The sequence below is a fragment of the Sturnus vulgaris genome, chromosome 4, assembly GCF_052056855.1.
Source record: "Sturnus vulgaris isolate bStuVul1 chromosome 4, bStuVul1.hap1, whole genome shotgun sequence".
Taxonomy (NCBI): domain Eukaryota; kingdom Metazoa; phylum Chordata; class Aves; order Passeriformes; family Sturnidae; genus Sturnus; species Sturnus vulgaris.
In genome coordinates this window covers 43266306-43292363 of record NC_142246.1, presented here as the reverse complement: position 1 = coordinate 43292363, position 26058 = coordinate 43266306, and the positions used below count along the sequence as shown (strand labels likewise).

General features: G+C 38.1%; 1 protein-coding gene across 38 annotated transcripts in view; it reads left to right on the top strand.

The window, feature by feature from the left end:
* Window positions 1–24183, top strand: part of TRIM2 (tripartite motif containing 2) — a 94398-nt gene extending 70215 nt beyond the window's left edge. For 19 of the 38 annotated variants that reach the window (XM_088163698.1, XM_088163707.1, XM_088163705.1 and 16 more), the window contains 6 exons: window positions 5305–5408; window positions 6571–6738; window positions 13404–13584; window positions 15983–16053; window positions 18683–18823; window positions 19797–24183. In XM_088163698.1, the coding sequence (XP_088019824.1) occupies window positions 5305–5408; window positions 6571–6738; window positions 13404–13584; window positions 15983–16053; window positions 18683–18823; window positions 19797–19949 (818 nt within the window). In that variant the 3' untranslated portion in view covers window positions 19950–24183. The remainder of the gene's footprint in view (window positions 1–5304; window positions 5409–6570; window positions 6739–13403; window positions 13585–15982; window positions 16054–18682; window positions 18824–19796) is intronic. The other 19 variants (XM_088163724.1, XM_088163711.1, XM_088163722.1 and 16 more) reach the window with 1 other exon arrangement.
* The last annotated feature ends 1875 nt before the right edge of the window (window positions 24184–26058 follow it).

Below are 26058 nucleotides of genomic sequence, written 5' to 3'. Positions count from 1 at the left end.
AGAAAAAAGGGGATCTCTGTTTCTGGAGATGAAGCATGAATAGAGAGAGAGATGAAGAGAACTTTTGCTTTTGAACAGTTCATTCTTTAAAGTAAATACCCCTTGAGTTTTAACATGGCCCATAAGCACAGCTTTGGGAAAGCTGTGAAGATGGGAGGAGTTTGTGGACAGTGAAGCCACGAGAGAACTATTTTTTTCTTCTTGTGGAGAAGTCCCTATGGCCTGACAAGAGGAAAATCCTCTCCCTGAAGTGAACTGAAAAAGATTATTTAAGTTGGGGACTGACTGAAGTGGTTTTGTATGTTGTTAAAAAGATGTGGAGGGGGAAGGAGGGAGTGGTCTGAAAATCTTACTCTGAATTTATTATTTTCTTTGTATTGTTAATAAAGTTTTTTTTAATATACCCTTTTAAGTTTCAGGCCTGCCTTGTTTTGCTCCTAATTCTGTCTCACAACAGAAAAATAAGTATATTAAAATTTGCAAACCTAAACTATAACATTTATTAGTGAGCTCACCAGGAAATTCAAACTAAACCAAGACACTGCTTTTTTTCCTCTTCATTTATTTATGTTTAGAATTGGCATCAGATATAGCCAGATGGAGAGTTGTCCCTCTGCTAGAAAGTTCAATTTTCCAATTTTCCTTTTCCTCAGACTGTTTAGTTGTCTGTTCAGTCATGTAACTGAGCACCTAAGTTTAGCTGTTTACATTAATGTGTAAAAAAAAAAAAAAAGAAAGTTGCCTTTAACAAAACTTCTGTCAGCCTCCTTACTAGGTGTGAATGTCATCTTCTGGTCTGTTATCAATGCTGAAAGCAAACAGGAGCCTTACGGTGAATTTACTCCACATAAAAACTCACAAACAAGATCTATGTATTAATAGCTTTAGTGCAGTTTTAAAAGCAGACTTAGAGGGAGCAAAGGGATTCTTGATCGGGTGTTTCACAGAATCACAAAATAAATAAGGTTGGAAGAGACCACACTGGGTCAGCCTCCCTGCTGTAGAAACAGGAATGCCTAGTAATGGGAAAATAGAATTTCCTTTTCCAGGTTATTAGCTCAAATCCCTCTGATGCTCATTTTGAACTCTATGGGGTTGTGATGGTCAGTGTATAATTTTGCCAGGTCTACATTGCATTGCATTGCAGTAATGCCTGTATTGGACTGGGATGGAAGAACTCTTGATATCATGTTGCTGGCAAAGTCACCAGCATCGTTCTGATGAAGACAGAGCTGGCCTGAATTTGACTCTTGTTATTTGAGGTTTGGCTATTGTGGCAGCAAAGAACTTCAGATTTGCACTTACCTCTAGGTTTGTGCACACCTGTCTGTGATGAGAGGGGCTCTGCTGCATGAGCAGGGCTTGGAGGTGGTCTTGGCCAAGCTTTTAGGGGCAGATGATGTGTAAAGCAAATTAACGCAAATCAGTCCATCTTCACTACCAACAGTGTGTAGGAATATCTGCCAGGGTTCCTACTGAATTACTCATTCCTTTTTAAAGGTTACAAACAGTGTGTCTTCAGCCAACAGACTGATTTTAAAACTTAAGGTTATATGGGAACTTGGATTAGAAAGACTGACGTTTCTTTTACAGTAAGCACATAGGATTAACAATTTAGTGCAGTTGTACTACAGAGACTTTTGTGTTTCAGCTGCATCTATTATGAGAGGGGGCATCACAGCCTCATAATGTGTAAGATTAGACTAAATATCTTTTGGCATTCTGAGAAAAAAAGAGAGGAAGCTAGGAAACAAGAAAACTCCTTGATGCCTGTCTATGCAGTATGTATGTAGACCTTTCCACACTGCTTAGTTTTACCTTTTTTTTTCTGTACCACATAGGAAAGAGTCCAAGAAGAATTATTTGAAGTGCTGTAGGCAGGAAAGAAATGGTACCTACACAATAGGTTATGGCCACTCACAACCTCTTAAGTCTTCCCAATATTTCCACAGTTTGCTTTTGTCTCTCTGAATCGATTCCCTTCCTGCTGGAGGCACTGCCATGTTTTTTCTTTGTGTTTTAGGAAGCTGGGTAATCTAGGTTAGCAAACAGGGGGGTTATTATTCATATTAGTAAAACTTGGAAAGCAAAAAACACTCCTTCTCTTGCTATAAGCATCAAAAATATACATTATACAAGATTGTTCACATTCCTGGACTTAAAGTGCAGATTCTTATTACAGTTAAATGATGTTATTTTTAACATCTCCTGTCATTGTTAATGGGCTTTTAGACTATTTTTTTCTTCTTTTTGGTGAGACTCAATATGACATCTATTGCTCAAGAGTAAAAGATTGAAATTATGAAGTATTTTATGTGTGCTAGAATCGTCTTGACCAGAAAATGCACACATTGTTGAAATCTAAATTAATTGGTTTGTGCAGGTTATGCTCAGTAATACCAGAAGGAATTAGGGCTAAAACAAACCCCCGATCATCATTTGTATACCAAAATGGTATAAAAGGAGACATTCCACAGGCCACAGATCTCTTTCCCAATAACTCTGTTCAGTCTTCTTTTGAAATCTCTCCTGTTTTCTCCCAATTCCCAGCAGCTTGCAGTAAAATATTTTTTTCCTCCTTTGTGCTCTGCAGTAGCTCAGAACAGCATTGGGCAACAATGGGCACAAAAGATGCAGGCTTTCATCTGTTAACCAGGTTGCTTGGGAAACACTGCAATGAGGCTCCTACTGGCTCCAGCCCTGTGCAATTGAAATGTTGGTGTCTCTCCAGGCTAAGGAGAGATGGGTGACTGACCATGATGGAGAGAAGACAAAACATGAAATGCCTTGATACAGAGGGGTAGTATCTTGCAGTAAAAGATTTGCTGAAGACTCTCTCTTAGGTAGGTACGTTCATAAGGAAGGAATTTCTGCTTACAGAGGGAAGCTTTGGTATTACAGAGTCAGTAGCAAAAGCCTGCTTTTCCAGAGGCTGACATGCTTTCCTACAGGCTTTCCTTTCATCATCTGAAGTGCCTGTGCTTGGCTTCAGCTCTTTGCTGCTGTAGTGAATTATTCAAAATGGAAAGTTCAAAGTTATCTGATTTCCTCTTGAACATACATTAGGAAGTAAGGTTTCTTATGCAGAGGAATTTCTGCCATTGCAGAGGGGACTGTATAAGGGTCTGTATGCAAATTAGGAGCTAGGTGATAGATTTAATAGCTGCAAAGTGCTAGATACAAGGACATTGCATAGAACTGAATTTTATCTACACACTGTGCTAATAAATTGCTATTTCTTAAACTTACTGTGAAATGTGACTATGGCATTCCTGGGTAATTTCTTCAGTTTTTCCTTTGATATATATTTACAAGGTTCCACTGAAGAACACTCTGAGTAACTTTTTATATAGGTCTCTCTTATCTTTAAAATCAAAATTCCTTGACTTTCAAGAACATTTTTCTAAGGCTAAGGAGCATATATTCCATAAAGTTTGTGCTAGTTAGTTCCAGATGTTGTAGCTTAGGCCTCCTTTTTTCTAACAAATGTTTACTCTCAGTAGTAAAAGGAATGTTTCTCTCTTTTCATCCATTTTCTTTGGCTAAGAAGCAAAAAGGAAACTTATCGTTAGCATATGGTGGAAAAAAATCGCTGTATGCCTCCCTCAGGCATTGCTTATTAAAAGAATAAACAGAAATGTCTCAAGTATGGGTAGTATAATTGGTATATAACTCACTATTCCCTGAATACGTACTTTTCCCTTGCAGTTCAAAAATGGAAAAGCATTTGCCTTGTTTAGAGGATGAAGCAGATGGAGTTGAAGAAAATAAGTCTTGAAACAAAGGGACATTCTTGCAGCATAAGTGCAGAGAAATGAAATGTTACTTGTTAGCCAGTGACAGGAAATATGCATCCTACAGCCATCACCACAGAAGAAAGAAAGGTTGTTATGAGCATGCACATCCCTGATGAAGGCAAAATACAAATTTGAGCTGATATATGTATCTTATATTAGGCATCAGAGTCAGAACAGTTTTAATTACTGAACTCCAGGATATTTTGGACTGACTAAAATGAAATACAGGTTTTTCAGTTAAAACCATATATTGGTACCAATTAATGCCAGATACATGGCCAGTGAATGCTTGCAAAAATATTTCACCTGGAAAAACAGCACTACATCCATGTCTTGGAAAGGACAGCTTATAGAGTTGGTGGACTTTTTTTGTTTTGTTTCAGAATTCCTTCCTTTATTATGAATAACCTTGGAGTCCAAGATCATAACTGGAGTATTTTCTAAAGACCCTTGAGCCTCCTTTACAAACAAATCAGGAATTTGGATTCTGTTCCTGTGTTCCAGATGTAATTTGGACCAGCCACTTTGGGGTTGATCTTTAAAAGACATCGGTTTGCTCTGTGACTCCCCTTAGAATGTCTCAGAACAAATGTCTAGGTAAAAAGCCACTTAAACTTAATGAACTCCTCTGAAAAATTGACATTGTACAACTCCTTATCACCTTAAGCCACTGGGTAAAAGACTTACAGTTCTATGTAACTCACAAGTGCATTTATCCTGGATTAAAATGAGACTTGTGTGTATGTGGACTTTGTTTTATTAGAACAATCCAAGGTTTCTCCAGAAGCATTTAGTCTCCAGGCATTGGTCTTCATTGGCCCACAAGTCTCATTCGTTCAAAGATAGTTCTTCATCAGAATTTCCCTGCTAAGAGAATTTTTGAAACCTATGACTACAAAAACTATATATGAGGGAAAAGGAAACTTCCCTGACTTGAAATGGCCCCATCCATTTCAAAAAGTGATATGTTTTATCTCAAATTTGTAATTTCACTGAGGAGACTTCACTAAAACCATGTCATCTGTCCAAATTCTTATCCTAGCCCCTCTCTCTATGGTCCCATGTACTGCCCATTTAATTGCCCTTTCAGTAGAATAAAGATCTGCAGTTTTAAAGAGTCCATTGCTTATGTAAAAACCTTTTACTACTCCCTCGTGCAAGAGGCAATTTCTGAACACTGACTTAGGAAGGCCAAAGAGGCAATTAATGTTGATGGGGGCTTGGGTGACACACATGCTGAAGAATGAGAACAGTCCCTTAAACAATCCCTCTTGTGAGTAGAATTGTGTATCTGTTACTGAGAGGGTTCTTTGAAGTTGTAGCAGTGAGAAGAAAGAACTCTTCAAAATAGAAATCCTTTGATCAGAAATGTAATAATTTCATGTATTGGCATTTGGGTCCTAACTGATTGTTAGGACAATTTAGGACTCCCTAAATTTGCCCTAAACCAGGACACTGATTAGTTCTGTCTAACCTGATTTCTTGTGTGCTTTGTGTTCAATTTTAGGCACCAAAGGAAGAAACAAAGGGGAATTTACAAATCTTCAAGGTGTAGCTGCATCTACAAATGGAAAAATATTAATAGCAGACAGTAACAACCAGTGTGTACAGGTATGAGAATATGCCACTTTCAGTGTTTTTCTCCTTGCACCCACACCTCTGCCATTTTCGTAGTCTCAGAAAGACACATTTTGTACAATTCAGGCAGATATAGAAAATACAAGGGAAGCTCAATTTATCATCCATTGACTTTCTATCTTCTTGACTGGCAGTTATATTTTTCAGATCTATACTATATCTAGTATATAATCAGAGTTTACTTCCATTCCATACGATGTTTGGCAATGAATGAAAAAATAAGTTGTGCAATAATCTGGAAAGATGCCTTTTTGTAAATATAATTTTACAGTGTAAATTTTATCATTCTCATGTTTTCAAATGTAAATCTAGAACAAAGTGCCACAAATATAATATTTTAGGAAGTACAAATAGAAAAATAAGCATATAGATGTAAATTTCAAGTGGCTTTTAGTCTATTTAACTGACTTTTCTTTCTGATATAATGATCAAATCTTTTCTGTGGTAGCACCCTGACATTCATAATTTCTTGGCTTCTGTAACCTGTGTGAATATCAAGCTGTTTTTTGGGTTTTTTTTGCTTGCCATGTATCCTTTTTACCATTATCAATTTGCCATCACTCTCCAGGCTTCCCACGTAGTAGCAATGAACATGGCAGCAGTATGTGGCTTGTTCTTGTATGTGAGAACCAGCAAGCCACATGCCATGAGAACTCATTTCCAGGCCTTTTCAAAGAGAGAGTCAAATATTCATCAGCATCCTCATGCTTTGTAATTTGCAGCCTCTTCAGAGGAACTTCGGTGTCTAGTTACCTGGCTTGGGGATACAACCAGTGGACATATTCTTATGTTTTCTACAGACAGTGCTTGACTGTGGCCAAGTCACTCAGTGCCTCAGTTGAAGGGGATAATACCATCCTCCCCCCGCCCCGAGAGAGATATTGTGAAGCTAATTCATTAATGTTTGTAAAGTACTTTGAGATCACTGAAGAAACAGTGCAATTAGGGTCTTGAAATTAGGATCTTCTTAAATTAGATATATCACTTTCAAATATGGACTGGATAAAATTGGTTCATGTTCCTAGCTCTCTTCCTGTCTATAGTGTTCATTAGTGACTTGCTAAAGTCTAAGCTCCAAGAAATAGGTGATGGTCATATGTGGACATAATTTTAAAATTCCTGTTTTCTATTACAGATATTTTCCAATGATGGTCAGTTCAAAAGCCGTTTTGGCATACGAGGAAGGTCTCCTGGCCAGCTGCAGCGGCCAACAGGAGTGGCTATGCATCCCAGTGGTGACATCATTATTGCAGACTATGATAACAAGTGGGTTAGCATATTCTCATCAGATGGAAAATTTAAGGTATGAGTTACCATGTGAACTCTCCTGAGCTTTCTCTGTCCTACAAAGGAATGCAAAGTAACATTGTTTTTCGAGAAACTACTTTGTTTGGCTGTAGCATAGTCTAAATTCCATTGCTGTGATGTGGAAACCCCTGACCCAGACACATGATATAATTAATAGGAGGAGATCACAGCAGTAATGCTAATGTTACATCAAGCAGAGACAACATGTTCCATATTGGGTGATTAGATGCCTTTCTATAACTTATGGTCGAGGATAGCAAGTGCCAGCAAAGCTAGTTAGACTAGCTCAACAACCTTCACATCATTAGTACTCTGATTGTACGGAACGGTGTATGCAGATATTTGTATGCACACAGACAAACATAAAATCTTACAAGGAGTATGTGAAGCTCTTCAGTGACATATGAGGGAGAAAAAGAAGGTAGCAGACTGATGATGACTTCCTCTTTTATTCCATACTTCTCAGCAAATAAAGTATATAATTGATGTATGATCCTATTGGTAATAAAAGCAAGGAAAGGTAACCCAGGGTGTTTTTTCAGTGCCACAGCATAGACGAGAGTGTTCTAGGTGGTGTGTTGTGCACTGAAAAAACTGAAAGACAGTAATGATCTTGTAGGTTTCAGAAATCAGAAATTCTAAGGAAAGCACACCTTATATTTTCATAGCAACTCTGATCCCTTTAATAGGAGTAAAATAAGATAGCAGCTGCTACACTACATTGATGATATCCAACCTGCAATATTTATTTCACTTGGGGTCAGGTGCAGTTATAGAGAGAATTAAAGGTTTCCTCCATTTGATGTATGATACCAAATCTGATGATGCACACTAGAGGGAGTCATCTGTGGCAGAGGTTAGCAGTACTCACTGGTCATCAGGATAATGGACCTGCAGGGAAATTTTTACCATAGTTACTTAGTTATGGAGTCCTGTATTGGACACATATGGCCTGTTTGGCTAATTTTCTGGCAGCCCAATGACCAAAAAGCTCAAGTTCTGAGCTGCTTGTGTGTGCAGCAAGAAATGGCCTTTCTCTGAATAGTTTTTGCAAAGTGACAAATGCAAATTATGGCGATCGTGCTTTCATAGTCCTCAATGACCTCATCTGAGAAACAAATGTGTACATTTTAGAAGTATCCAGATCATATATAGACTTCAAGCTAAAATAAAACAATACTAAAATGTATTGCTAGTGTTAAAAAAATACAAATTATTTGCATTTGCAGAGAGAATGTGGTTTTACTTGTCAAGTAATTTTGAAAATGTACAGCTACGCAGGAAAACCTTGGTCTTGGCTGAAGTCCTTAAATGAAATTAAAACACCAAAACAAACCCAAAGAAATATGTAATTTAGTTAAGAATCCAAATATTCTGAGTATCCTAAGTGTATTTTAAATAATTCTTAATGTCTTTAATGTGAACTGGCTTGATCTGGACACAGAGCATGTAGGGTTTGTTTTCCTGCCTTCTTAAAATATGCCGTAAATCCAGCATTTTGGATGGTGCCAGCTCTGGAGGAAAAAGCTCTGGAGAAGCCAGGACCCTATGTACAATATACTACCAGCAGGGAGACAGGTATTGGAAAAAATATTTATTAAAGTCGTTCCTCTGATGTGAAGCCAACATTTGTTTTCAGTCAATGTTTTTGTTGGAATGCAAAAAAATGGAAAAGTTGTGTAATGTTGGCAGTGTTTGTGTGGTTAATACAAATTAATACATCAGACTTCATAGTTTTTGGGACTAGACTGATTAAATGAAACATCAATGGTATAAAATACTATTTTTAGATTGAATGAAATAAGCCATATTTATGAGAGGAAAAATAAATGTTTGTAGAAGTATTTTTTTATATAGAGGGTAGGCATAAGCAGGTAAGTGCAGGAGCTGGGTGGAGGGCAGATGCAGAGCATGTACATGGGAAGAGCAGGAGCGAGGCAGTGGGGAGCAACGGGATGGAGACACAGATGGGCAATGGGCACAGGGCCACACTGAGGAGCTGTAATGGGAGTAGGAGGTCCTATGTTGGTGCAGCACTGGTTCAAGAGATCCTGTACTACACAGTGTAGCTGGAGAGCTGTCCTGGGGAGGAGGGATGCAGGTGGGGTGAGCACAGGGCCTGGGGGAACTGTGGAGGGACACACACGGTTGGGAGGTCATGTCCACTGAGGGTGACATGGGAGACAGTCAATGCCATGAAGAGATGAGGCTTGTATTGGGCATGATGGTGTAGGACCAGGAGTTGGACTCGATGATCCTTGTGGGTCCCTTCCAGCTCATGATATGATGGGGTAAAATTAAGTATATTGGAGGCACAGAACATAGATATAACAGATCTAGCCTGTGGGATTCTGAGCAAAGCCTTGTAATTTCTTGTGTGTTGGCGGTGGTAATTCTTACAGTGGTAATTCTTACCACATTAAATTGGGCAGCACTTGCTAAAATAACAGCGAGAGAAAGGAATAATGGCATTTGCCTTCAAAGGACTGTGCCTGCAAGTCATTGTGTAAGACCTCTGATGCAGGTGGCCTGCTAGTTGTTAACTCAGCAGTATCAGGGGGCTGTTTTGAGCTTAATCTAACTATTTTTGATGTTGTCCTCTTCCTTCTGTATTTACTTAGTCTCCCGTAGCAGAGTTTTAGTAGTCATGTGATCCATATGGCAAATTTCCCTGGAGCCAGGCCCAGGCATGTCCCTGATTTCATCACTGGACTGACTCCCCTTGGCAACCTTCACTGCCAGGCAGGAAAGTGTCACCTTCCTCAGTTCTGGCAGCAACAACGACATTTCTTACATAAATGCAGAGGCGGACAAACCCTAATCTAAGGTTACACCAAAACACAGTCTTCTTCACATTAAAGGCTGTAGTATCCTGGAAATGATGAAGACTCAAATTGGGTCTTAGGATTTGGGGCTCCTGTTTCTGGATACGCCACGGATCTCCTGGGTGACTAGAGATCTTCCATTTCACTTCCCAGTGCTTTATTTTCTTCATCTGTAAAAGGCAGATAACAGTGCTGGCTTCCTCTGGCTAGTATGCTGAAATTGCTAAGAAAACTGTTGCAGCCGATACAGCACTAGGCTAAGAGAGAGGGCATGGTGAAGCAGCTGTACCAGCTCCTCATCAGTGTGATGTTCAAACCTAGTGATGGAACTGGATAACAGAGCTAAGAGCATGATTCCTGTTCCTCTGAGAAGATAATTGTTTTCTTTCTAGTCTTGAAGAGTTGTATATAAGATTATAAGCTTGTTATCAACCAAACAGGGCTCTGCAAATCAAGTTCCAGTTTAGATAAGTGGGAAAAGATTAAAGGAAACATTTTATATGTCAGACTTCTTCCTTGTCTCACTAGTAGAATTAAGGAAAGAACTGGCTGAAGCTGGTTGCATGTTCCGATGGGAATAGGTAGTGTGGCTAATGAGTCACAGTTGAATTATGACAGTCACTTGAATGATATATCCACTTATTGTGAGATATTGCGATGTGTGACAAAGCTATATTTCCTTAGAGAAGTTCTCAAACAGGAAACGATGGTTTGTTGAAAGTTTGTAATTAATCTCTGACAATCTTGAACCTTGCAGACAGCAAGAAGATTAGTAAACTTAAACTTACTTCTACAGTGGAAAAGTCTTCATAATTTGCTTGTTTGTTTGTTTGTGTTTTTTTTGTTTTGCTTTGCTGTTGTTTTTTGGTTCTTTTTTTGTTTGTTTGTTTTTGTGTCTTTGTTTTTTTGTTTTTTTGGGGTTTTTTTTAACCTCTAGGATTATCCTACAGTAGAATATTTTCCAGCCTGGTAGGGTGACTTTATAAACACATGTTTGAAAACCAGTCTAAATTCCTAAAACCCTATAAAATAAAGGACATTATTTCCCTGACTGAATTAAATTAAACACATTATTTGTATTGAGAGTTTACATGATTCATTATACTGTATTCATTTCTAATGGAAAAAAAGCCTGAAAATACTTCCATTCATACACTTAATGGGAATGACTGGGTTTTATAATGTTCTGTTCTAAATAATCAAACCTATAATTCTAAGTAACTTTCTGAAATAAAAATATACAAAGAATATGTTCAGCTAGATCCAGTAATGTGTCATCAGCATATTTTGATCTAATCTGGGAACAGATTTTTAGTAAAAAGCATACTCTAGCTGGCCATACTTTATTGCTGCTTGCAAATTATATTTTAAACCTGGCCCAAGAATAGTGATTTTTATTACTCTTCTTGGCACTGAGTGCCTATTAATGTAGTAGGTGATTTGTCATATTTTTCCATATGCGTTTATATGGGCAGGAAGACACTGTACTCATGAGTCTGAGTCATTTTCCATAGGAATCCTGGAAAGATGGTAAGAAGGTGGTGCAATGCTCAAGCAGACAACCATGCAGCATCCCAAAGGAAAGGAGAATATGATTTCATCACCCCAAAGGAAATACATCTACATATTTGCATTTGATTTATGGTTTTGCTGCTTTGTTGTTATGCAAACTGAATACATTTTGTAGGTCAGCTGATATCTTTCCCCTTATGAATACAAAATAATTTTTAATAGTTTTTCCTGGGGATATTTTAGCATGATTCAGTTAGGTAGATTTTGCCTAAATATTTTGCAATTTATACCAGTATATGTACATGAACATAAAACTGACACAAGATCATTGCATGTTGGCTAAGCATAGTCTTGAAGCTGCAAGATTGACTCCCTGGAATTTTCTTTATTGGAGACTGAAAAAGGTTGTGTAGTGGCTTAGTAGCAGCCATCCTCAGGGAACCCAGGTGTCTTTATTTTAGGATCATTCCTATTTTTTACCTGCAACCCCACCTATGACAATGAACCATAAAATAGTAGCATGGGACATACTAAGGGTAGGAGAGCTCCTCCTGTTTGCTTTGAAAACATCAGGGACATGAGAAAAATGAGTTAGGCAATGGATTTTCTCAATGTCTTGTAATCTGTCCCACTGCTACTTACCAGTTGCAGGAGGGAGGGGACAGGGGCAGAGGAGTCAGAAGTAGATGTGGTAGTTGTGAACATGGTTTAATGGTAAACATGACAGTGTAAGGTTAATGTTTGAACTCAGTCCTAGAGGTCTTTTCCAACCAAAATGATTCTATGATTCTCAGCATTGCTTGTTCTATGGGGCGATCTGTCTCACTCTGCAAAGGCAGTGAGGTGAAAGATAGCCTTGTTTCATAAATAAAATTAATATCTTAGTATATATTTCATTTAAACTCCAATGCAAACAGAAAAGTGTGTTCTTCACCAAGATATGAACCTCAGTTTGTAGGATGTGTCTCTCACAAATTACTGCAGGATCTGAAAGTTCTGAAATCCATAATTTCAACACAGCCTCTTTGGTAGATTGTCTGTCCAGTCTGAATAAGTGCTTTGAAATCTGTCCATCAGTTTTAAAAAACGGCTAAAAGCAGGATGCAAGTTGCTCCATTACAATGCAAACAATTGGGTATTTACAACCTTTTTTAACTGAAAGGTCAAAACTCAACTGATTTTATGTAGATTAAAACAGTTTCTAGAATCTTGGCCTTAGAAAGAGCTGAATGATGAAAAACGTGGAATGGATTGTGAGGTGATCCTAGAGTCTCCTTGGGTATATGCCCAGGTAGTTCATGGATTCTCTGAAGGCTTTGTCTCAATTTCTGCTTGCTCTGTTGCTTAGATCCTCTTTTTAGAACCTCTTCTTTTTTCCCCTACTAAAGCATGCTTATGACATTTTTGGATTTGACAGCTCTCTATACTCTCCAAATAATTTACTGTTGTGAGATCCATCTCATCTCCACTGAAATATTTCCAGTGAAATATTGTATACAATTCCCCTCAATGCTGCTGATTATATCGGCAAATGGTTTTGGTTGTCACAAAGCCTAATTAAAATGATGGAAATAATTTTATTTACCTAGGACAGGAACAAGCTTTGATTTGTTTAGTATTTCAAAGATTGCTTCATTTGCTGTTTGGCAACATGATCCTCTCCCCTTTGCAGTTTTCAGCTGACACTTTATGTGTCTAGGCAGTAAGTGGAGCAATCTCCTGTGGAATCTGGTGGAAGATAGAAAGGTTAGCCTGAGCTTTAGCTCTGCTCAAATTCTTTCCAAGAGCACTCAGAAGGTGCTGGTGTCTTACTAACCCAAGAAAGGCAACAGAGGACATCATAGCCTACATCCCACTCTGCCCTGATGCTCCAAGAACTCTGACTTCTTTGATGCAGGAGGTGATAAAAATATCTCCCTGTCCATCAAGGTGGTGTTGGACTCAGGAACAGCATGAAATAGGAGACAAAAATCCTTTCTCTGCTTGTTCTGCTGGTACCCTAATGCTGGATATACAGACATTTCTGACAGGATTATCAAGTCACAAAAATGTGATGTCTGTATTTCTTATGAGTTCTATATTTGGACTCAGTTGCTGAGGTGGCAGCTTTTTCAGTCTAGAAAAGATATACAGAAAGCAGACTTTACTTTCAGCTGAAGAAGAAATTATGAAATACATGGTAAGAGCTGATAAAAAATATCGCTTCCAACTTTAGATGAAAAAATTGCCTCTCTGTTCTGCTCTGTGCCTGTAATACAATCTTTAAACTGCACTAATTTATATTATGCCAACATATTTTCCTGTTTTGTGTTTTTCCTTTTAGGCCAAAATTGGGTCTGGAAAGCTCATGGGCCCTAAAGGTGTTTCGGTGGATCGTAATGGACACATCATTGTAGTGGACAATAAAGCATGCTGTGTCTTCATTTTCCAGCCAAATGGGAAGATAGTCACCAGGTTTGGAAGTAGAGGAAATGGTGACAAGCAGTTTGCAGGTACACTTGATGGTAATATGTAAATCCCCTTTTCTTGCCTCTTCTGCTCACATTTGCATGATTGTTGGGGGTTGGGTTTTTTCCCTTTTCTCTCTATGGAATTTGTGGAATTTTCCCCATTGTTATGCTAAGAAACCTGTTGACTTGGCCCTAGCAGGGATGGCTAGTGGCAGGGGGAAGGGGGGGGGAAGAGGGGGAAGGGGGGGGAAAGGGGGAAAAACCGCGAAATCCAAAAAGCCAGGAGAAGAGAGGGGAAGGCACTGACTCGTCCCATTTTGCTCGTGGAATCGGAGGAGGACGGCCGCCGCTGCTACCCACCCCCCCCACCCCCCCCCCGCCATCCCAACGCCGGGAGCCAACTTTGCTGTTCTTGGACCCTGCACTGCTGCCTTCTCGGTTCAGCCTGCCATCTCCATGCACCCTGCTGAGCACCGCAACCGACACCGTGGGCAAAAAAGTCTCTCCTCTATCCCTCTCCCACCTGGGACACCGCCGCCATCACCCGCCAGCCCTCCCGCAGCTGCGCAGGCGGGACCTGCCCCACCTCCACCGGTAACTGCAGCACAGAGAAGGGTGTCTGCGGCCGAGAAGGACTGGAACTGAATTACTGTTCTGTTTGTTGTAAATTTCATAGCTGTTGGTTTTGTTTGTCTTGTTACATGTATTTGTAAAGAACTGTTATTCCTATCCCCATATCTTTTGCCTGAGAGCCCCCTTAATTCCAAAACTATAATAATTTGGAGGAAGGGAGTTTACATTCTCCATTTCAAAGAGAGGCTCTTGCCTTTCTTAGCAGATACCTGTTTTCAAACCAGGACAATGATTGAGCATGTTGGTAATGCTGTAACCTACTCCTTTATCCTCCGGGGGAGAGGTCCTGCTAGACATACAGGTCCCATTTGCTTGATTGGTCAGGCAGACTGCAACATCTGTTCTGCAAATGTAACTGTAACCAGATTGTTTCATCTACCTTCCTATGCCTGGAAGCATTTCAGATCAGTGACCCAAGAAAGACTGATCTTAACTAGCATTTTATAAGTGCTTTGTAATTGCCACACTAAGCTGTTCACCACAACCAGCTCAGATGCTGTGCTTTGTGATTCCAATCATCAGATACACAAACCCCCAATGCCCTAAGTGGTATCTCTTAGAAAATGAGTATAATGGGGTAGTGTTAAGATTGAGATCAGGAAGGCAGAGTTATGGAACAGCCAATGTAAGTTTGGGGAAATTGCCATTTATACTTAATTGACTGCTTGCACATGCTGTCTTTCAAGTAGAAAATGCAGTTAAGTTTACAAAAGAGAACAGCCCCACTGATATATTTTAAGTGAATAGTAGTTCTTTCAAAATTTGGAATGTAGGTGCCAAATTAGGTGTGCGGGTCATTTTACAGGTGTTGGGTCATTTTTAGTGTGTAGTTTCGTTGGGCTGATGTTTTGACTGGTTCACAGTGAAAAAGAGGAATAGCATCAATGTGTTTTTATCCTGAGATCTCTTGCAATGTTTTACGGCATAATATAATGTAATTTATGAGAGCTTGTGCTCTAACATAGCTAAATTTTCTGGGAATCTCACTTTCTTTTCATCTGAAAATTTGCAAAAACACCGCCTGAAAATAAGTAGGCAAATAACAGTACATTTGAGAAATGTATCACCTCTTCTTGCTGATAGGCTACAGAAAACAGATAAATTGTCAATACTTGAATGTTTTCAATGTAAAATTTTTCACTTTTTTAATAGTTTACCCTGATATACTGTGAAAACTGAAACTGAGTTCTGTTCTGTTTAATAACTCAAAATAGCACCAAGTGTTTTAATTTGGGTACTTGCCTGTTTTCAAGCTACCATTTGTTTTTTACTCAAATTTGCACACATATTTCAATACAATGTAAAGCAAAAATTGCCCTTTTTTCCTTAACAGTGGTTTTCTAAGTAACTTTTTAATTTATCCTAAAAGTTGTTAGTTCAAATGCTTGTAAGATGTGAGCACATAGAGCATAAAATATTTCAATTAAGAATTTACAGAAAAATTTTTGATAACAATTTTCAGTGTATACACAACTTTATGCTTAAGCACTGTATGTTTTGTCTTGTTAATAAGCCTATAAATCTCTGCATAATCATATGTATACAAGAGAGGGAGAAATCAACAATGCTCATTGGTAACAATAGCTAGTTGAAACTGGTTTAAAAATAAATTATTTGTGTTTACAAAAAGCATGCTGAGCTTTTTAAAAAAAACATGAAGTAAAATTACTCTTAAGTTGAAATTGGTATTCCCACTTGGACTACTATTGCTCAGAAGCCAAACATAATATGCTGGCAGACTGATTTTTTTTAAAATTTAACCATACTTTTAATTTTAATGGTATTACTATTTTTTTCTTCTTCTTTTTCTGCTTTGCAGGTCCTCATTTTGCAGCTGTAAACAGCAACAATGAAATTATCATTACAGATTTTCATAACCATTCTGTCAAGGTACTGTCAGTTAATGGCAACTTGGAAAGTTGCCATTTTAATTTTATTATGATACTTTCTTGGGGAAAATAACGTATTGTTAAAACCAAAGAGATCACGCTCCATATGTATGAGCTCTGCTATAAGGACAGCACTTTCAGAGAACTTTGCATGCAGTGCATTGCTTAGTGAAGGTATAGTCCATTGCCATTGGTGTCACTATAATGGTCTTTAATTCAATAGCTTAAACATAAGTTGTACCTGAAATAATTTCAACTTTACTTATTTTTAGTAGCCCTCTGCCAAACCTGTTATTGACCCTGTGTTGTGTCTTCTTTTAAAAGTCTGGCTTTTGAATTTCCCAGTAAAAGCTTTCCACATTTCTAGTTGTAAAATGATAACAAAGTAAAGATACCTGACAGTCTTTAAATTCTGTACTTATAAGCTTTAAGATTACTGGATCCATTTTACAACCCGATTCTCTTAAAACCCATGTAATTATATTTGTTTTCATTCAACGCCTCCTTCACTGGGCAGAACTAGCCGCTAGTCCTTACTCCCATGGGAAGTCCCGACCCACAGCCTGTTAAAGTCATGGTATGATAGGAAGTTTATTTGTTTGTCCCAGTAATAAACCAAACCAGGGAAACATGCTGAAATGTGTCGGCAAATGTCTATGAAGGAGATACAGGCCATTTCAGAAATGCCTCACCTATGTGTGTTCCTTCTGAGGCATTCCCTTTCCACATTTCCTGCTCATGCTCTTGTGCCCTCCCTCTATAGGAGGCAGCAGCAGCAGAACAGAGGCAGGATGCTCTACCAGTTCTACCTGGGCTCTCTGGATATTTGTCAGTCCCACACACCAACAAAATAAAATCCCTGGCATTTCACCTAATGCCTATTTTGACTGAACACAAATATGAACCCTCAGTCTAATTCTTCACTGTTTTTGATTGAAAAAAATAAATGTTATATATTTACCTAAAATAGGAAGTTGCTGTTCAAGCAGACATCTTTGTGTTCTGAGCAGTGCTGAATCAGCTAGGTTTGGAATAGAAAGCTTGCTTGCCTATCCTTTTGGAATTGGTGAGGAAGTAGCACTCGTGGTTTGGATTATGACACAAACCAAGACTGCTGCAGGAGCCCTAAAGCAGCAGGAGGCCTATGACTCCATTAATTACCTTTCCACAAACAAGGTAGCAAGAATGCCGGCATACGCTTAACAGCAAGGGGCAAACTGAAATGAAAAAAAAAAGGAAGTGAAGAAATCTAAGAAGTGTGTCATCCTAGAGGATTTATAATTATTAAATTTCTAATGAGAACAGTGTCCCATCTGTCTCTGGTGTGACTCAATGGGATAAAAATGTTACTTGTTACAATTTGATACTAACTGGAAAAGATTCTTATTTCTGTAGTGTTCTCTAAATTGGTACATATAACTGTTGACACTCTGGAGAGTTTATAATCAGAGAGCAGAGAGCAGATTTAAATAATGAATTAGTTTATAAATAACTAAATAAATTAATTTCACTCTTATGGGTCCCAAAGCCACTTCCTACCACCAGTGTAATGAATTAAGCAATCTCATTCAGCAACATTTTTCTCCCACCCCCATTAACCTTCAAGGATGTTCCTTCCCTCAGGCATCTTTTATGGAAAATCTTGCGCAATGTAGGCTTCTCTCCCATTTGATCACTTCAGCCCAAGGAGAGAGCAATATATCTTTGTCTGTTTTTTTCATTAGTTGTTATTATTATTATTATTATTATTATTATTATTATTATTATTATTATTATTATTATTATTATTATTATTATTTTCTTTAACATCTGAGGCACTAACTTGGTACTTCATTAATTTCATTCCCCAAATGTTTTTTATCTGGTCACTGTGAGTGTTCGAGAACACAATAATTCCCTGACATCTTCCAGCACTTCAGTGTGCATTTGGCACTTGTCAGGTCTTTACATTTTGTTGTGCAAGCCACAATCAGTCTCTAAGAACACTGTTGAACTTTGTGCTGTAGCTGGGCTTAGGTCCAAGATGGACCAAAAAATTTTAGAGATGGCTGTGGTACTGTGTAAATGACACATTTTGTATCTTGTTTGGTCCCATTGGTGCACCTAGGTCACTGACAGAATAGTCATTGATCAGCTCCATCTTACTGCTGTCTAAACCTGTTACCATCACAGAGAATCCAGTTGCTGACCTGTCTACAGAGAGCAGCATGCCATGATTTGCAATGTGTGTTAGATTATGGAAGCAGAGAAGAGAGCATCTGCTCCATTGTGTTTTAATTCCACAGAAATAAAAATACCAGTGCTGTACCTGCATTCAGCTCTTTTCAGTTCAAGATGCACAAGCTGCAGAAGGGTTCTGGCATCCTTTGCCTCCATGTCTGAGATGAATCAGATCTTAAGTGAGAAAAGAAATGCTGTATGTTGTAATGGAGTGAAGGGAGAGATAGGCACTTTTTCTCCCATCTTGTGTGCGTGTGTGTGTGTGTGTGTGTGTGTATATGTGTATATGTGTATCAGGGCTGTGTGCTCTGGGGAACTCTTCAATTCCTCCTCTAATTAGCAGGTGAACTGGTAGTACTAGATTACTAATATTTGGTACCATATTTAAGTTGTTGTTTTAACCCATACAGGTATTTAACCAGGAGGGAGAATTCATGCTGAAGTTTGGATCAAATGGAGAAGGAAATGGGCAATTTAATGCACCAACTGGAGTAGCAGTAGATTCTAATGGAAATATTATCGTAGCAGATTGGGGAAACAGCCGAATACAGGTAGAAATTTCTGTATTTCAAAGGTGCTTGATGAAAAAAACTAATGGGTTGGAAACTCTCGCCTTCAGACTGCCCAAGAAACACCATCAGCATTAGAAGTAATGTGGCTTTTCACACCATCCTTTATATGCCTCATTGTCAACTTTCCCATCTGGTGTCAGATTGTCAGCTTTTCAATGTGGCTGCTGGCAACTCTGATGGCCACTGTGACCAAGGATTTTGGTGCCAAGTAATTCCCCAAAAGTTACTTGATGACTTATGAGACTTGCAAGCATTGCTGAGATGATAGTCATTTATAATCACCATAACAGAAGATCAGAGATACAGTGGAAAATATGAAAAAGCAAATGACCTGAGGCAAATGCGACAGACTTTTATCATCTTTTTTAAATGTTGAGAAATTATTCTGCTTTCAAGTTATGAGAGTTGCACTCTTTTTAATCATGTCTTGTTTGCCAAAGAATACCTAACAAATAAATGTATGTATTATTTCCACTGAATATAAAACTGAGGGAGCTGCTTCTCTCATCCTGAGACGTTCTCAGGAAGTACTGCCAACAGGGTAAACAAATTCCTGATTTTCTCTATGTGGAAACCTAAGAATCAGGCTAGCCACAACAGTAATATTTGTTGGAAAACAAGGTGTTGGTTGAGTTCCCAATTAAATTTGATTTATTGTAGTTGACTATTTTTAACAAGGAACAGCCGAGGTTCTTACATTATTATTATTTTTTCATTGTGTATTAATTCTTGCCAAAGATCCTGGCAGCTATAATTAGTTCCTTTTCATAAGAACATACATTTGTATATGAACTTGCATATTATGAAATAACAGAACAGATTTTGCCCCTGTTTATTCTACTGTATATCAACTGTTTCAGAAATGAGAAGTATAACAGTATAACTGAGCGCAAACTTGTGTCCACTACTTTTATTTTCATAACATTTTTTCTGTGCTTTCTCACCCTCCAAGGTTTTTGATGGAAGTGGATCATTTTTATCCTACATTAACACCTCTGCTGACCCACTTTATGGTCCTCAAGGTTTGGCTCTTACTTCAGACGGCCATGTTGTAGTCGCAGATTCTGGAAATCACTGCTTCAAGGTCTATCGATACTTACAGTAGCAATGAACTCTGGAGTTGGATAATTACCCACCCTTAAGAAATGACTCATCCTAGAGATCCAGTGCAGGATATCTCCTACTTTGTGTTCATTTTTAATAACAAAGGAGTCTCTTATGGACTTCTTGTGATAATTTCCAAACTTACCTTGTTTACATAGGACTTGCACCTCTTATGTTTCTTGTTGTACGTGTTAATAAAACAAAATCTTCTGTAACTGAATTCATAAAAACAATTTGAAATTAAACACAACTGCAACCTATGAAACTGGAATTAACTAATAAGGCAAAAATGAGAAAAGTTTGGGAGAAGTCCCCAAAGCTTTTTGATGACTGTGAAGGATAGCTCCTGCTCAGGGCTTCCAAATTTAAAGAAGTACCATTCTTACACATTATTTAACCCAGAGATAGTCCTGGGAATCTTCTAGATCTCATTATCATGGTAGGTATTACACTTTTAATATTCTTCAGTCTTACTGTGTATAACAAGTAGGTCCTTTTAGTATAAGGCTAAGTCTCACAAAATCTGTCTAGCTCTAACCGTCAGACTTAACACAGCTCTGTTTTTAGCACTGAGAATCAATGCAAATTCCCTACTCATGTGGAATTAATGGAGGATTGTTATGTGCGGCTGTTTTTCACTCTTCTTCTTGCTCAGTGTGCAGGAAGGACTTTGCAGAGACCTGACATTTCTAAAGCTCTGGAAAAACTTAATTGTAGTGATACGTTAGTGGGAGCAGAATTTCTGTATAACCACAGACCTTTTGACACTAAACCTGTTCATTAGGATCAGGGTTATTACAATGTCAAGTCAATTAATCTCATGTGTCCCACTCTTTCATACGTGTTCATTGCCATGTTTCCTTACAGCAACTCGTATTAACCTCTAAAATAAAATGCAGCTTCACACAGGACAGAAAGCCAGAGAAGTACCCCTGTGGAGGAACCGACATTATACAACCAAAGGAACTGTGGTAAACAGAGGTTGTATAGGAAAGCCAAGGGTTACCAAAGCTATTTGTTTTTATGTGAGAAAAAATACATTGCAAATAGAAATGAATTTGAACCAATCCCTGAAGTCCTTAATCAAAGGGAATTTTGTTAGAGGACAGAACAAGGACTGTGAGATTTGTTCTAATTTGTTTGTATGTATGTATGTATGTATGACCGATTAACGTAAAAAAAAAAAAAATAAATGTGACTTATTTCAAGAAACTGGAACGTATGTATGATATTTGACAATGGCAGCATTCCGAAAAATGACCTTTCTTCCTCTGCCAGATCTCTCTACTGTGTTCTTTGTTGAAGTATTAATTTAACTGGAAATGCTTACAGGCATGTTTCTGTTTTTAATGTTTGGTTTATTGGGTTTTTTTAAAGAATGAACTTGTAGCATTGGCTTTATTTTTATTTCTATATCTAGTGGTCAAAGGTTGAATTGCTACTGTAGCCTGATTATAGATAGAGTAGTGCTCCCTTTTAAGTGTTGTTTGAGGAGCTGTGAGCTTGCTGCCAATGCCTACAATAGCCTGGGAAGTGCTGTCTTTCTCATTTTTAGGGCCTTGAAACAAAAGGGCATTGGGTCAGAAACAAGGGAGTATTTTAAGCATGTTTGCAAAATGGAAAGAAATATTTGATAAAATTTCTTGTTATAAGTATTTGTCTTATTTCTAAAACATTAAGGTGGTTGTTCCAATGAATTTTAGAAAAACTAATGTTTTTTTGTAAAGTTGCATTTGATTTGTAAAAATTCAGACCCCAAGTTTCTTAAATGGGGTTTTGTTTGGTTTTTAATTACTGTTTCCTAAAGATATTTCTTCTTTCCTTTGTTTATTTTTTGCACATAGAACCAATTTACAATTTCTTGTGCAAATATATGTTTCCTTATTTCATTGGAATAAATATTTTGTGCATGAAGCTTAAGGATTAAGGACTGTATAATGAAACTAAGAAGCTGGTGGTAACATTTATGAATATTGAAACTCAGAATTGTTATTGCTAAGAGAACAAAATATCCTCTGCTTGAACTGAGTTTGTCCTAAAATTCTGAAGATGTATCTCAGTCATTACAAATAAACTGTCCTATCAAAATTTAACAAAGCTGTAGATCAAATTTTCACTCTAAGTGTCCTTACAACACTGACATTGGAAGATGCTTAAATGGCACATTGATGAAGAAAAGGCCTTTGAACTGTATTTAGTAATAAAGAGAAGGGGTTGCACAGATTGAGATAAACATTTTTAAAAATGTGCTGTGGCTGTCAGTTATTATATTTAGTTCCAAATATGGATTTTTAGAATACAATTTTGCTAAGTTTGCATGTTTACCCCTCAGAAAACATTGCCAAATCCTCTGTTGTCTGGAACTTTGAGAAGCATGAAAATCAGATCATAACCCATATATCAAAAAAGATACTTAAGACTGTGCTATTTCATGCATACACTTTTCTTCAAAAGCTTTTCAGTCCTTTGGTCCAGCATTTACCAGGATCTTAGATAACTCTTGTGAACCCAGTGCACCGTGATGAAATAGTGAATTCTGCACATAACCCCCCCTCACAACACAGCTCAAAGCTATTAGAGGTTTTGTGGATTTTTTCTTACAATTGAGTAGTCTTTTGGATTTTCAGACATTATCAGCAGAGCAGCACCTAAAAAATATCACTAAGTTTGCGTTACTTCTGATAGCAATTACTGACAACTTCAATTTCAAATTTATGGCATAGAGCATTCCCTTCCAAGGTCTAACCTTATCTGCCTGGCACCGGGAAACTGAGAAACACATTGCTTTTACAGTGTGCTTCTGAAGCCAACTTGCTAAAATGCTTGGCTTACAAGCGTTACAGAGAGCAACCAAAGCAGAAATTCTGCACTTAAAAGCTGGCAGACTTTTTTTCTCATCCAATTAAGAGAAGGTTAGAATTGCTCTACGTGATTTGCTGAATTGTTAGCATTTATTAGAGGCTTTATAGGCATGCTGCTGCCAGATTTCAGGTATAACCAAATGTCCCCTTGACTTTCCTGGAATGCTAATTGACTAGCAGCACAGCATGAATGGTGAAAGTATGTGCTTCATTTAACTAATCTTCAGCTCGAAAGTAATCTCAAAGGGTTATTAGATGTTGTGTTATATGGAGCATTTTAGGACAAACTAGCCAACTGTATTTTCATTATTTTGTGAATAGAATGAAAAGATCTGCTCAGATAAATCCAATATAAACAATAGGAGAGTTTTATACACGCTAAACCAGCACCAGTGTATTGAAAAAGAAAAGGAAAATGGTCTAGGCAGGCATTTGCATCATGAAGATGAAGAATGTTACTTACTAGTAATTGCTCATCTGTTCTGTAAAAGCCAGAGGGGTTTTGATTTTATGTCAATATTTTTTATAATAAGGATCTAGTAATGCCATAGCGAGAACTCTAAGTGCCCAATATGTTGTATTTGTTATAAAGAAATAACTTTCAGTTGTGGGAGACAGCTCGTTATGAAATCATGATGTAAAGTCAAACTTTTCTTCAAGAATTCAAGCAGTGATTAGCTGACTTATTTGTGGAAAGTGTACAAAAGGTATTTGTGTTACAGAGTCGGAAGGTTCCTAACAGGTCGTTTTATTTCTGACAAATGTACAGCACTTCAGTTAATGTTTGTGACCAACACAGCCTTAACCCTGACATTTTCCTTTGGCATTATGACATGGGAATGTTCCCTAAGTTGTGTAGTGTATGGCAGCAGCCACTGATAGAAGTCTCTACCAGTTGATATGCTGCAGCTTTCCAGTTCTAGCAGTTTTTTTCCAGTTCTTTTTTTCATGTTTTTTTTAAAGTTTTTGTACATTCCATCTTTGTAAGTCAATATATGTTTTGTGTATATGTAAGCCTTGTGCTCTCTTGACACTCATAATGAAATATTCTTCTCCCTTGTTTTTTTGTTGTCAATGATGATGTTTTTGTTTGATTTTTTAAAAATCCCTATGAGGCCTTAAGGTCATCCCTTAAGGTCAAGGATGAAGATGCAGATTATAGTGTTTGTGTGTTTGTGTGTGTGTGTGTGTGTGTGTGTGTGCGTGCGTGTGTGTGTGTAGCTTTAGCTTCCTGGGTGCCATGGTATTCACAATGCTTTAGCTGACAAAAAAAATTACTCTATCTTGGAAATGTAGGAAAACTGGAGTCAAATGTGTACCTTTATCACGCACAAAAATTTCAAATAATAAAAACAAAGCTTGTTTCCTCTGTTATTTTAATGGTTGAGAATTTATTTTTCATGTGCCTCATACTCACTGTCCCTAAAAGTAACCCCATAATGCAGGAAGACAGGTAATTTTTTTCCAGTTTTCTTCCCTGACACCACAGGTGACAAGCCAAGCAAACTGTGATTTTTTCAGGGGTGTTAAACTTTTATGTGAACACAGAGCAAAGAGGGACTTGTTCTTGGGAAGAAGGTGCAGAGTTGGAGCTTCTTTGTTCATCTCTTTCTTCTTCAGTCCAGGAATCAAAATTAAGATTTTCATTGGTGGATTGGTAAGATTAAGAGAGGTAAGCTTTTCTGCTTGCATCACAGAAGTACACAGTACCTTTTCACTGAGGTGTGCTATAATCTTTCAAGGGTCTGTTGCAGAAAACCAAATGAAATTATTGTTGAGAACAGAAAATTTGCCTTAGGAGTTCAGTCTGACTCTGTTCCTGTAAGAACAAATTTCCAGCTTGTATTAACTTCAATTTCACATAGTACCTATGTCTTCTTGGTCACTGGTGAACTCTCTAAAACTTAATCATTTGAGAACTCAGTGGGAACTTGCTCACTAAGTGAGACAGAATCTTCAGATGCATCATTTGGCTTGGATGCAACCTTAATGGAGGGGACTAGCAAGGTCAATGAAACCCCCAGTGATGAGTGTTTGCTCAGTGGCAGGACAGTCAGAAATGAGAGAGCTGAAATACTGAGCAGCTGTCCTAGTTTTGTGGATCTTTCCCCCAAACCCTCTAGAGGAATATGTGTTTTATTCTTTCTTGCAGGTCTAGGGGGTATCAGCAGCCATGTTTCAAGGCGTCACTTTGCTCCTAAAGACAAACTTAGTACAACATAATGAATCAGTTTTGGTTTTCTGTGAGTCTCCAGATGAATACACATTCGCCAAATAGACTCTTGGTGCTGAGTGTACTTGTCTATCTGCTCTGAAGTTCAGATAAATACAAAAGGCTTTTTTTGTCTGCCAGCTAAAAGAACATCACATCTTGAAGCCGAGCAGTGGTGGTTTGACATTCAGAGTTGCAGAGCACTTGTTCCTTCCCATGTAAAAAAAAAAATCATGAGGAATAGAACCAATAACACAGAATATCCTAAAACCACTGGGCATAGTGGTAAGACACTTGTTACATTCCTAGTATTTTCTTATTTATAGGCTAGAAATGTTTTCTGTCCCCTGGATTACTAAAACAGAGGCTCTTCACCACTGACTAAAATCAGGCAGACAGGCTGAACAGTAATTCTGGGGAACACTGTTGTTTACCAGAAAAAGTCTGCAGTAAATGGCCAACTTCCTCTTTGGCCCTCTTGTGGTGCTTACTTAAATACCTAAATGAGGCAGCAGAATCTTTTAGGAGTTCTGTAAATAGGACTAGAGAACCCAGTCTCACCAATGAGAAACAATGTCAGGGAGAATAGGGCCAAAGTAGCTAAAGGAGCAGATATTTTGGGAAGCAACCCTTAGCCAGGCTCTCTCTCTCTTTAGACTGGTACCCCATAACATGCATGTTCAAAAACATTTCCTTGTTCCTTAGGCTGACCTTCACATGCAGCTGTGCTGCTCTGCAGTTAACTGTCCCCACAATTTTATTGACAGTTCATGTGAATGCTCCCTAATTTGGACCAGACTGAACTATCTCAGTGGAGTGGAACAGTCAATGTTATTTCTGTGGACAGATGCTCTCCCTAGGCAGGCCCAGGTGTGCTAGTGGAGGAGATACCCAGCACTTGCTGCTCATGGCTACATGCAGTTGAAGACTGCTGCCCTCAGATTTGTTCAGAGCTAGGCATATGAATGCTTTGTTCCTTCAGAGAAATGCCTTGTGACCAAAATCCTAGTGTTTAAGCTACTCACCTCAAGGACAAC